Source organism: Ascaphus truei, chromosome 20 (assembly GCF_040206685.1).
Source record: "Ascaphus truei isolate aAscTru1 chromosome 20, aAscTru1.hap1, whole genome shotgun sequence".
Lineage (NCBI taxonomy): Eukaryota > Metazoa > Chordata > Amphibia > Anura > Ascaphidae > Ascaphus > Ascaphus truei.
Window position 1 is genome coordinate 1992051 of NC_134502.1, and position 12894 is coordinate 2004944.

The window sequence follows — 12894 nt, forward strand, 5'->3', positions numbered from 1 at the left end:
GTAGGAAGCTATCAGCCTCAGTTTCCATGTGCTGAGGATTATCTCTATTGTAGGGTGACCTCCTTACTGCAGAATATCAGGGACAATCAGGGTCAATCCCAGCCCCTCCCAACAATCTGTCTACCTGAGCCACAATGTGCCAAACCCGAGCACCCGGGAGACAAAAAACTGTTCGGTTCATGCTGTCATGGGGACGCACTGGATCAGCTGTTCAGATTAATCTCCTCGGTCGTGTCGCCGGCCGGCTTCTCCAAGTGACGTCACTTCTCCCAGCTCTTAGCTATTCCCAGCTACGGTGTGCTCGAGAGTATTCCAAGGCAACCCTACACGTTTTAAGACAAGACTGTCTCTTCCTCAGGGAAGTCAGTCCATATTATCAACAATCCACTCTGATTGTTCTATGTCCAATCCATGGGCGGCTTTTGTTGGGGGGGATGGATTTGGCATAGAGTATCGGGGACAATGAATTTGGGCTTTTCCGCCCATGTCTAGTGGTAAGTAGGGAGAACTCACAGAGACAGTAGGATAGCGTCACGGAAAGTGAATCGAAAATGCAATGGCACGTTGCTTGAATTTGCAGCAAAAAAAGCATTAGCGTCCCTTCTCTGGGAAAACCTCTTTACAACAAGTACGGTTCTATTTCTAAAAATATTTTGGAAGTATTGATTTGTAAGTTCCTAAAATATTCTCGCGTGTGCATTAAAGAGGAACTTGTAAGGATAAGATGTCATTGAATTACAATACCACGAAAAATTGTTGGTAAAAATAGATTATTACTTATGTACCTGTAATTTATTCAATATTTATAATCCGATGATTCATCTCCCTGTGTGTTAACAAATAATTAGTTTGGAGCGCATGAGTCGGTAAAACTCAGATGGATGGGTGGATGATATATGAAGAAGTGTAATTACAGATAGTCAACCTGAAAATAAATATTAACCCCTTCACTGTCAAAGGGGCCAGTAATATATCCTCTCTGTATAATATGCACTCGAACTCTCGCTTTGCTCCTCTCTGAGTATCAAATTCACTGTCATCTCTCACTCTTATCCCCCCTCGCTCTATAATATGCACTGTAACCCTCTGGATATGAAATGCACATCTCTCTCTGACTCTTCTCCCCCCCACTCTATCTCTCTCTGTAAGATGCACAGCTATCTCTAACTATTCACATCTCTCTGAAAGATGCACACCACCTCTTGCACTCATTCACTCTCTCAACAAGCTGTACAACAATTTCTGTCTGCTCCTCTCTCCATAAAACATAGCCCCTACCCCGTACACATGTATACACTGCTATGTCTCACACTAATCCTTCCATTTCTACCATGGCTATCAGTCAAAACCCTCCTCTTGACTCAGCAAACACAGCTATCGCACACCAAAAAACCTCATTGGTTACTTCTGTTGATGTGAAAACGTGAATCCTCCACCTGTTTCTGTAGGTGACTCTTTTCAGACATTCCAGATCTTAATCAGGTGTAAACTATTTGCGCTAATTGCCTAAATGCTGGAGTGAAAAAATACTTATGCAGAATGTCACAGGGTGTCACTTCTGAGAAATGACATGGGTAGTCTCTCCCTTACTCACGAGACCACTATATAAAACCCCACTGAATTAATATTACCATCATTACAACCTTGCGTATGCTTCTGGATCACTACATTGGACACTTCAAGGACTACGTTCAAAGGACCTCAAGAGAAGATACACAATGGGATCCTTAAAGTGGCTTCTCCTGGCCAATGTTCTTCTGCTTTCTGCCCTGTTCTTTGATAGCACAGGTACGTTTTAGATGTTTTTTCTAAATATCATCAAAATTTACTTTCATATACAATAGTAAATATTCTAGAAAAGTCATTTTCCCATTAATTTGGAGGAAAGAGAGTAGTGTATTTTTAATAATGAGTTCTCGAAAATTAGGGTTCTTGAAACTCAGCAACTGTAGTAAATTAATACCTAGGTCTAGAAACGGCATGTTCTCATTCATTTGAATACAAGACAGTAATGTACAATAATATCAAGTTCAGGAAAATAGGGTTTCTCGTTAATTTGAAGCAAAGATACAAAATTAATATCAAGGTCTATAAACTGAAGGGTCTTTTGATTTTACCATTATTTGAAGCTAAGAGAGTAATGTAATACAAAGGTCTACATTCTCATAAAATTGAAGCTAAAACATGAATTTTATGAAAACCTAATGAAACAAAAAATTCTCTAAAATGGAAACTGAAAGAGTGGTTTCATACTGTATCAAGCTCCAGAAACTGAGAGAAGCATTTAATATAAGTGTCTTGTGGTGTAAAATTATAACAAGAGGTTAAAGACAAAGGGCAACCTGAAGGTAGATAATTGTGCACAAGACAAGGTAGACCCTTATCATCTATCCTCAACTCAACATTACTTTTTTTCGCTACTATATTTTTCATCTCTATTCTATTCTTTCTTAGCAAATGTAGTTTTTGGAAAAACATATTTATCAATAATATTAGGACAGATGTAAAAAAAAAAATAACTCCTGACACAATATTGTACCAGCCACTAGAAATTGTTTTTCTAAAATAAATGTGGAAAAAAGAAAGTGATTTATTATAAATTTTTGGAAACAGTAAGTTGAAGCTTGGATAGGAATTTAACACTAATGTCTTGTGGTGTCAAATTATAACTAGAAGTTATGAAGAACTATAAATACTGTAGATAGATCATTGTGCAAAATACAATGTAGATATTTATCCTTCATTTAGAACTTAAAGTGACCTTTCTTAAGTTACATTGTTCTGTCTATTCTTTCATAGGTAGGTTTTAGAAATATTAGTGGATATATCATAATACTTAAGAAAATATATATTTTGACCGCTCAAAAAAATAGTACAGTAGGTGGCTCTAGAAATGTACGTTTTTCTACTAAAGCTGAGAGAGTAATTAAGTATCAAGCTCATGAGATTTTTCTCTGTAAAAGTAAACCTTAGAGAGATTCATTAAATTTAACCTTAGAGCTGTTACAGAGAGTTAAGAAGATTATGAGTATGGTAGAGCCTTATATACAAGACAAGGTAGCCCCCTATCTCCTATCCAGAACTCACATTGGCTTTAAAAAAAATTTTTTTGGGTCATTTAAGATCTTTCTTAGAAGTAACATTTTGAAAATATGTATGTTTGGAATATACTAATATGGACTTTGTAATTCCGTGTGATCTCCGGACCAATAAATTATTCAGTACGGACTCACACAATGCTGTTTCTGTAAATGAATGTAGAGTGACTTCCCAAATCCTGATTATGAGGGACAGGCTCAGACAGTCCTGGGTTTATGCCTAAAATAGGGTGACCTTCTGACTGCAGATTATAAGGGACATGATCAGACAGTCACTTATTTGCATCTTTTGATCTCAACATGATTCAAGCCTGCAAACCTGGTCAAGGTACATTCCGTTTAACAGGTACCTTTACAGAACATATATAAAGCCAGTAACAAAGTTCCCTTATCATAAAGGTGAGCTGTGGGTGCTCAAATACACTAGTGTGAAATATTAAACCTTACACATATCCCTTCTTTCTATCAGCCATAAACACTCACCTGCTCTTCGGTGCTGCGTGGCGTGCAGACTGACAATGAGGTGTAATACATGTAAGCCAATTGGAGAATTGCTAAGGAGATCTAGCCTGAAGGGAGGAGCCGTACACCTTCAATAAATTGCTTAGTAAAACAGAAATCAGGTCAGCCCAAACCTACCCCTGTGATGAAATGTACCAGTAACACTATAATTAAAAGCCTGGATGGAGTATGCCGCACGAAGAATAAATGGTCTAGCATATATTGGAAACAAATTCTATACATATTCACCTGCGCTCTTTCCTTTGTGATGTCTGCATCTGGTAAAAGGATTGGCCTTACATTTATGGAGAACAAAGAACAATGTGGGCTAAAATATTCTAGTGATTTTTTTTTAACGTGTAGAACCGAAGTCTGTGTAATAAAGGAGTCATGTGGTTGCATCTTTTGATCAAAACATGATTCAAGCCTGCCGACCTCGTCAAGGTAACCTCCGTTTAGCAGGTACTTACACTGAATTTATGCAACGTCTTTTTGTCCTATGAACTAAACGTTGTGAAATATGTCAAAGTGCCCCAAAGGGATTAAATAAATGAAGCATGTGCTTATTTGTGATTTAGTGCAATTAAAAGCTGGCCCAAGCCAGTAACACAGGTCTCTTATTAAAAAGGTGAACTGTGGGGGCACAATTACCCAAGTGTGAAAAAGTCAAACTTACACACAACTCCTCTTTCTGTCAGCCATCAACATTCACCGACTGTACTCTCCAGTGGAGGGCGATGTGTAGACTGACCATGAGGTGTAATACAGTACATGTATCCCAATTGGAGAATTGGTAAGAGAAGCTATGGGGAATGTCCTCCGGTTTCAGAGCATCTGAGTGTGAGATTTGAAAACATCTTGAAACGAACCCTGAAGCGAGTAAGTGGTAACAAACAGCTGAAACAACCTTGATTGCAGGAGCTCATTGAAAGGTTACCTGCTGCCAGATGTGTATCAAAAGGTGAACCGACCAGTGTAAGTGAATATCAGCACATTCAGTGTGTCCCAATGTAACTGGCAGCAATCCTAGAGCGTGATGTACTCCTCAAATGATGTAACAATAAAGTTGGTTACTCACATAAACACATAACATAAACTAGCACAGCCGATCCAGAAAGAAATAATCTGGGGCTTAGCAGTTGACAGTATGCTCTTAGAAAAAGCGCTATTCCAGTGCGAAATGCGTCACAGGTACATCCTTGTGCCCCCATAATAAATAATTTTGAAGTTCATCTGCATAGCCACGGATTATTTATTTCTGGATCGTCTGTGCTCCGCTTCCCACCTCCCTCCCCCCCCCCCCCCCCCACGTGGACTCCTGTCTGCATGGAGAATTGATAAGGACCTCTATCCTGAAGTGAGGAGTCATGCACCTCCGAGAAACGATTTAGTAACACAGAAACCAGGAGACCCAAAACCTGCCAAAATATATCAGTAAGACTACAATGAAATTGCCTTTGTGAGTATGCATTGTGGGAAATAATTGGTAGGAGCGTGGGAATTGTTCTTTGTTTTCTATAAATGTAAGGACAATCCTTTTACCAGATGCAGACTTCACAAAGGGAGGAGCGCAGGTAATATGTACAGTATTTGTCTTCCATAAATGTTAGACCTACTCTTTTCCGTGCTGGATTCTCCATAAGGGCATTTAATTACAGGGTTTGTTTTCCATATCCTCAGCTCTGGGTTTATACCTAATGTAAGGTTACCTCCTGACTGCAGAGTATCAGGGACAGACCTGGATTAGGAGCCGGCAGATACAATGACACGTTAGCCTTGTCTCCTTTCTGCGTGGCGGTTAATGCTATTAAATGGCTCCTGCTGGCGCGTTGTATAATTCCCATTGCAATGTACCAGCGGGAGTAATAATGTCTGTTACTTCTGTATGTAATGTGGTATACTGACACAAAGGAGACACAAATACTTAAACAATCTGTCTGTGTGTTTCAGGTGCACAGGATAGTACAACAGCAGGTACGTTGTATATTACCTACACCCCAGTTTCCTACCCTGTGTTTCACACGTTATCATTTTTCTTCTCTCTCTTCTCTCTCTCTCAGTATTGTACCTCTCTCTCACACTATCTCTCTCAGTATTGTACATATCTCTCTCTCTCTCTCTCTCTCAGTATTGTACCTCTCTCTCTCCCTCTCTCAGTATGCATGTCTCTCTCAGTATTGAACCTCTCTCTCTCTCTTTATATCAGTATTGTACCTCTCTCTCTCTCTCTCTATCTCAGTATTGTACTTCTCTCTCTCTCTCTCTCTCTCTCAGTATTGTACCTCTCTCTCTCTCTCTCTCAGTATTGTACCTCTCTCTTTCTCTCTCTCTCTCTCTCAATATTGTACCTCTGTCTCTCTCTCTCTATCTCAATATTGTACCTCTCTCTCTCTCTCTCTCTCTCTCTCTCTCTCTCTCTCTCTCTCTCTCAGTATTATACCTCTCTCTCTCAGTATTGTACCTGTCTCTCTCTCTTTCTCAGTATTGGACCTTTCTCTCTCTCTCTCTCTCTCTCTCTCTCAGTATTTTACCTCTCTCTCTCTCTCTCTCTCTCTCTCTCTCTCTCTCTCAGTAATGTAGCTCTCTCTCTATCTCTCTCTCTCTCTCGGTATTGTACCTCTCTCTCTCTGTCTTTCTCTCTCTCTCTCTCAGTATTGTACCTCTCTCTCTCTCTCTCTCTCTCTCTCTCAGTATTTTACTTCTCTCTCTATCTCTCTCTCAGTATTGTACCTCTCTCTCTCAGTATTGAACCTCTCTCTCAGTATTGTACCGCTCTCTCTTTCTCTCTCTCTCTCTCTCTCTCTCTCTCTCTCTCTCTCTCTCTCTGTATTGTACCTCTCTCTCTCTCTCTCTCTCTCTCTCTCTCTCTATCTCTCTCTCAGTATTGTACCTCTCTCTCTCTATCTCAGTATTGCACCTCTCTCTCTCTCTCTCTCTCTCTCTCTCTCTCTCTCTCTGTCTCTCTCTCTCTCTCTCTCTCTCTCTCTCTCAGTATTGTACCTCTCTCTCTCCCTGTCTCTCAGTATTGTACCTCTCTTTCCCTGTCTCTCAGTATTGTACCTCTCTCCCTGTCTCTCAGTATTGTACCTCTCTCCCTCTCTCCTCTCTCTCATCTCTCTTGTCTCTCTCATCTCTCTCGTCTCTCTCATCTCTTTTGTCTCTCTCTCTGTATTGTCTCTCTCTGTAATGTCTCTCTCTCTCTGTAATGTCTCTCTCTCCCCTCCAGTTAATTAATGATGTGTTGCTTCCCAATTCCAAAACTGCCCCCTCCAGATACAACAACTCCAGCCGCTCCAACCACTCCAGCTGCTACAACCACTCCGCCCCCCACAACCACTCCGCCCCCCACAACCACTCCGCCCCCCACAACCACTCCGCCCCCCACAACCACTCCGCCCCCTACAACCACTCTGCCCCCCACAACCACTCCGCCCCCTACAACCACTCCGCCCCCCACAACCACTCCGCCCCCCACAACCACTCCGCCCCCTACAACCACTCCGCCCCCTACAACCACTCCGCCCCCTACAACCACTCTGCCCCCTACAACCACTCCGCCCCCCACAACCACTCCGCCCCCCACAACCACTCCGCCCCCCACAACCACTCCGCCCCCCACAACCACTCCGCCCCCTACAACCACTCCGCCCCCTACAACCACTCTGCCCCCTACAACCACTCTGCCCCCTACAACCACTCTGCCCCCTACAACCACTCCGCCCCCCACAACCACTCCGCCCCCCACAACCACTCCGCCCCCCACAACCACTCCGCCCCCCACAACCACTCCGCCCCCTACAACCACTCCGCCCCCAACTCCAGGAAGTTCCTCTACAGAGACGATAAGTAAGTCCAAAGCTTTGTTGAAATATATTCCTTGGGGTTCTTAAATGTCAGTCTTCCCTATCACCCAAATGTACTAATGGCAGTGACATATTTAAGGGTAAGCCCCGCTTAGGACAAAGCTATATTAATGTTTGTGGCATGTTTAAGGGTACATTTACCACCCTAGGGGCAAAGTGTACTAATGGCAGTGACATGGTTAAGGGGTCAGTCCCTCCTAGGGGCAAAGTGTACTAATGGCAGTGACATGGTTAAGGGGGCAGTCTCTCCTAGGGGCAAAGTATACTAATGGCAGTGACATGGTTAAGGGATCAGTCTCTCCTAAGGGCAAAGTGTACTAATGGCAGTGACATGGTTAAGGGATCAGTCCCTCCTAGGGGCAAAGTGTACTAATGGCAGTGACATGGTTAAGGGGTCAGTCCCACCTAGGGGCAAAGTGTACTAATGGCAGTGACATGGTTAAGGGATCAGTCTCTCCTAGGGGCAAAGTGTACTAATGGCAGTGACATGGTTAAGGGGTCAGTCCCACCTAGGGGCAAAGTGTACTAATGGCAGTGACATGGTTAAGGGGTCAGTCCCTCCTAGGAGCAAAGTGTACTAATGGCAGTGACATGGTTAAGGGGTCAGTCCCACCTAGGGGCAAAGTGTACTAATGGCAGTGACATGGTTAAGGGATCAGTCTCTCCTAGGGGCAAAGTGTACTAATGGCAGTGACATGGTTAAGGGATCAGTCCCTCCTAGGGGCAAAGTGTACTAATGGCAGTGACATGGTTAAGGGATCAGTCCCTCCTAGGGGCAAAGTGTACTAATGGCAGTGACATGGTTAAGTGGCCACTTATTCAATCGACTTGCAGTTACGGAGTCAAGAACTTGAAATGGATACCCATACTATACAGCAGACCTCCCATTCTAAGCGCTGGCTTTGGCACTCACCACGCCATCTTGTGCCTGAAAATCAGATAGCACAGTTCACATGTATTTCTATTACAGCAGGCAGGGAATAGCCTGCAAACTGGGGTTAAGAAGGCTGGGACAGGGCAAATACAGCAGTGCAGTACAAATACTTTTAACCCCTTCCTTCCCAATTTGAGTTGGGGTTAATCAGCCGGGTATAATACCTTTATTTAGGCCTTATTAACCCTCTCATCGCCACACTGACTGACTGACTGGGTGACTGACTGACTGGGTGACTGACTGACTGACTGGGTGACTGACTGACTGGGTGACTGGGTGACTGGGTGAATGGGTGGGTGACTGACTGGGTGGGTGACTGACTGACTGGGTGGGTGACTGACTGACTGACTGACTGGGGGGGTGACTGACTGACTGGGTGACTTACTGGGTGACTGACTGGGTGACTGACTGGGTGACTGACTGGGTGGGGGACTGACTGACTGGGTGACTGACTGACTGGGTGACTGACTGGGTGACTGACTGGGTGACTGACTGACTGACTGGGTAGGTGACTGACTGACTGGGTGGGTGAGATTGTTTTTTTTTCGAGCAGGGGAATTGTAAGAAGCCAGCATGCAAAATCCAATCGCCCGTGGCTATATGTATGTATATATATATTATCATTTTATCTGCAGCTGCAGCAGGAGGCGGCAGCACAGTGATACAGAGTACCACAAGCACAACTCAAGCATCGTCTGACATTTCAGCAGGTAAGAGAGATACTCATCATCATTATACAGCGTGACATGTTCATTATCAGTGTATAGATACTCTGCATCATTATACAGCGCGTCATGTTCATTATCAGTGTATAAATACTCTGCATCGTTATACAGCGCGGCATGTTCATTATTAGTGTTTAGATTCTCAGTTACATAGTTTAATAGCCCTAGTATGGGGTTACACAGTTACATACCCGTAGTAGATGAGGTTGAAAAAAGACGTACGTCAATCAAGTTAAATCTTTGTTAAATTAAAACTGCAGATACTTTATCCTATATCTATACTTACTTATTGGTCCAGAGGAAGGCAAACACAAGCCCCAGTGTCATATCATCCAATGATATCTCATAAGGGGAAAAATACATTCCTTCCTGACTCCAAGAATTGGCAATCGGATTACTCCCTGGATCAACATCCTTCCCATGTATACTTATTTGGTATATCCCTGTATACCTTTTAGTTTCTTAAAAGTTGTCCAACCTTTTTATTAACATATATTTATTTGAGTTTATATACTCAGCACCATTATAGAGCCAGCACATCATGCTCATTTTCAGTGTATAAAGATATTCAACATTATTATAGAGTGATGTACTTACTCTCTTGCTCTCTTACAGTGCCAATCTGGGGTATTATTCTTCTCGCACTGGTTGCTGCACTTGTTGCTGCCCTACTCCTGGTTGTGCTCTGCGCAGTGAGTATTTGCCCTATAAACATTACTAAACACCATATACAAGAGAATGTTTAATCTTCCACGTTATATCCCAACACAGATAACCTAACCATAACACATTAACCCTAATTACCTTACTGTCCCCTAAAACTGACCATAACACCCTATTCCAAACCCAACCCTATTACACTAATACTAACCAACTAGATCCAACACATAACACCAAACCTAACACTAACCCTAACCTTAAAAAAACCCATCCACTAATCCTTATACATTAGTCTAACACTAACTTTACACACTAAACATATACTGTATTACAACGCCAATGCTAACCCTAACCTTAATAAACACTGACACTAATCCTAACATTATTATCCTAACATGAAGCCAACTAGAGAATGACTCAACACTCAACATACAGTATTACAATATAGAAGTACACACTAAGGTTTAAAGGGTTGTGAACATACACAGTACAACAAGTTAACTCAAGGTTAACAAATAGAACCCAGTTAACTGCACTCAAAGAAATTAATACAGCTGTAATAGCCAATGTAATTAATACAACTGTAATAGCCAATGTAATTAATACAGCTGTAATAGCCAATGGCTATTACAGCTGTATTAATTACTTTAAGTGCAGCTAACTGGGTTCTATTTGTTAACCTTGAGTTAGCTTGTTGTATTGTGTATTACAGTATCCTAACATGAATAATTAATAATTAACCTACTATAAACCCGAAAACTAAACCAACAAATTAAACAGGTAACACTCAAACAATAAAAAATAAACCAAACATTAACCTTAAAATATATATATATAAAAACATCTAACTATAATATAGCAAAGCTAACCCTAACCTTAACAAAACTCCTTAAACTCATAGTTGTACATTAGCTCAGGGGTGCGCAATCTTTCCCTGCTGCGCCCCATGCCTGCTTCCCTCCCCCTCCCTAACGTGTCTCCGGCTCTCGGCGTCACGCGACGTCATGTTGCCCCACGGCGTCATTTGATGCTGCGTTGTTATGGCGACGCGTCGCCAAAGACAAGATAAGTGAAGTTGCAGAGGCCTCCCGCGATCCCCCGGCATTTATTTAAATGCCTTGGGGGAAGACTGAAGGGCGGCTGCTACCGCCGCGCCCCCCCCCTGAAAAATCTTGCGCACCCCCCCCCAGTTTGCGCACCCCTGCATTAGCCTAACTTGAACCCTAATACTAATTTTAAACCAACACACTAAGCATGTAATTCCATCACTAACCCTAACCCTAATAACCCTAACCCTAATAACCCTAACCCTAATAACCCTAACCCTAATAACCCTAACCCTAATAACCCTAACCCTAATAACCCTAACCTTAACCCTAACCCTAACCCTAATAACCCTAATAACCCTAACCCTAATAACCCTAACCCTAACCTTAACCCTAACCTTAACCCTAACCTTAACCCTAACCTTAACATAAACTCTGTCAAGAATCCTTACATAATTAGCCTAACATGAACCCTACGGCCAGGTCCATAGTGCCTTCGCCCATGCGGAGGCGTGCACGACCGTGACGTCACCCGCGTGAAGCGTTTTTCGGCCATGGTAGATGCACCGTCAATATGCGTGTCTAGGGGTGTGCCAGTGACGTCACGCTGCTGGTTTGCCCTCATTGGGCGAACCGCTCACATGACCCATCTGTCACGCCATGAAATCAGTTTTAACTGATTTTCCAGCGCAACGCACGTCCCCTCTTGCTGCCGCGCGCCCCTGCTACGTATGGGCGCAATCAGTGCCTACGGCAATCTGATTGCGCGGTCTGCGGCAGCATGGCCCCAGCCTAACTCTAACCCAACACAATAAACATATTACACTCACATATTACATATTACACTCATACAATAGACACCAAACCTAAGACTAACCTTAATATATAATAAACCCCAAACTCTAAACATAAGATAGCAGCGCTAACTCTAACAAAACCACGTACACTAATATTTGTACATTAGCCTAACATTACCCCTAACACTAACCCAAACCACTAAACATGTAACACCAACCCAAAGACTGAACCTAATCTTAGCAAAAGCTATTTTACCCATTTAAGTTTTTGCTAAGATTAGGGTCAGTCTTTGTGTTGGTGTTACATGCTTAGTGGTTTGGGTTAGAATTATTTAGGGATCATGTTAGGCTAAGGGTCATGTTAGGTAATGCTACACTAACCTACTGTAATTACCACTAACCCTATCCATCATACACTAACCTAATACATGAACCCAAATACTAATCCTATGTATTACTAATGTAACCCTGAGCTCTTTCCTCTGCAGGCACTGAAGTGTGGGGGAGATGGAATGTACAACGTAACCTACTGTCCTTCGAACTCCAATAATTTGGAAGGGAACATCTCTGGAAGACCCCACGCACACCATGATCCCGAGGGGTGTTCACGGCCGAGAGAAGACTGTAACAGGAGACCCTCGTCAACAAGAGAGCACTATGAGATGCGCCCAAGACCTAACCAATCGGGACAAAATCACCAATAAACCCCTCAGATATACTGTAGATCCTATATAGGATTGTCCTGTTTATGACTCAGCTAATATCCTACTCCTACTGAGAATATATAGAAAAAGAAGCCGAGGTGCCCTCTTGTGATGTATCAGCAAATATTAGAGTGAATAATAGTGATAGATAGTGAATAATGAATAAATAATCAATATATACTGTATAGTGCTCAATTTAAGTGAAAATAAATTTATAATATAAGTGATCCGCTGCTTGACCAATGAGGATCCTTAGGGAATGTTGATATCCTACTGAGAAAACCTAGACTAGGGGTTTAGCTAAAGCCCAGGCAGCCGGAGCAAAGCCCGGGGGCCCATGCTCTTGGGGGACATTTGGCCCGCTCAGGACATTTGTCCCAGCTGTCTAGCCAACAACCATAGAAGTCAGGGCCCCCTTCCTCCTTTGGCCCCCTTAACAGCAACTTGCCGGCTCGATCGGGAGCTGGAAGGCGGGTGGGATTGCAGAGAGCAGGCAGCAGAGACAAGGGGCGGGCCTGAGGCAGATGCTGTGTGTATGTGTGTGTCAGTTTGCTGTGTGTGTGTCA

General features: G+C 42.9%; 1 protein-coding gene across 2 annotated transcripts; it reads left to right on the forward strand.

Annotated features, from left to right (window-relative positions):
* Window positions 1–895: 895 nt before the first annotated feature.
* On the forward strand, window positions 896–12555 carry LOC142470648 (uncharacterized). Of its 2 annotated transcripts, XM_075577244.1 has the most exons (6): window positions 896–1788; window positions 5550–5573; window positions 6873–7445; window positions 9032–9106; window positions 9737–9813; window positions 12113–12555. In XM_075577244.1, the coding sequence occupies exons 1-6, from the start codon at window positions 1719–1721 to the stop codon at window positions 12326–12328; spliced, it is 1035 nt and encodes a 344-aa protein (XP_075433359.1). In that variant the 5' UTR covers window positions 896–1718; the 3' UTR covers window positions 12329–12555. The 2 variants fall into 2 exon arrangements, with proteins under 2 accessions (XP_075433359.1, XP_075433360.1); XM_075577245.1 differs by lacking the exon at window positions 896–1788 and having other exon boundaries at window positions 6826–7445.
* Window positions 12556–12894: the final 339 nt, after the last annotated feature.

Excerpts from the sequence above, each read along its gene's own strand:
- LOC142470648 (XM_075577244.1), top strand. The coding sequence starts at position 1,719 with ATGGGATCCTTAAAGTGGCTTCTCCTGGCCAATGTTCTTCTGCTTTCT. Across the intron at positions 5,574-6,872 it reads ACAGGATAGTACAACAGCAG|ATACAACAACTCCAGCCGCT; the intron begins GTACGTTGTATA and ends TGCCCCCTCCAG. Across the intron at positions 7,446-9,031 it reads TTCCTCTACAGAGACGATAA|CTGCAGCAGGAGGCGGCAGC; the intron begins GTAAGTCCAAAG and ends TTTTATCTGCAG.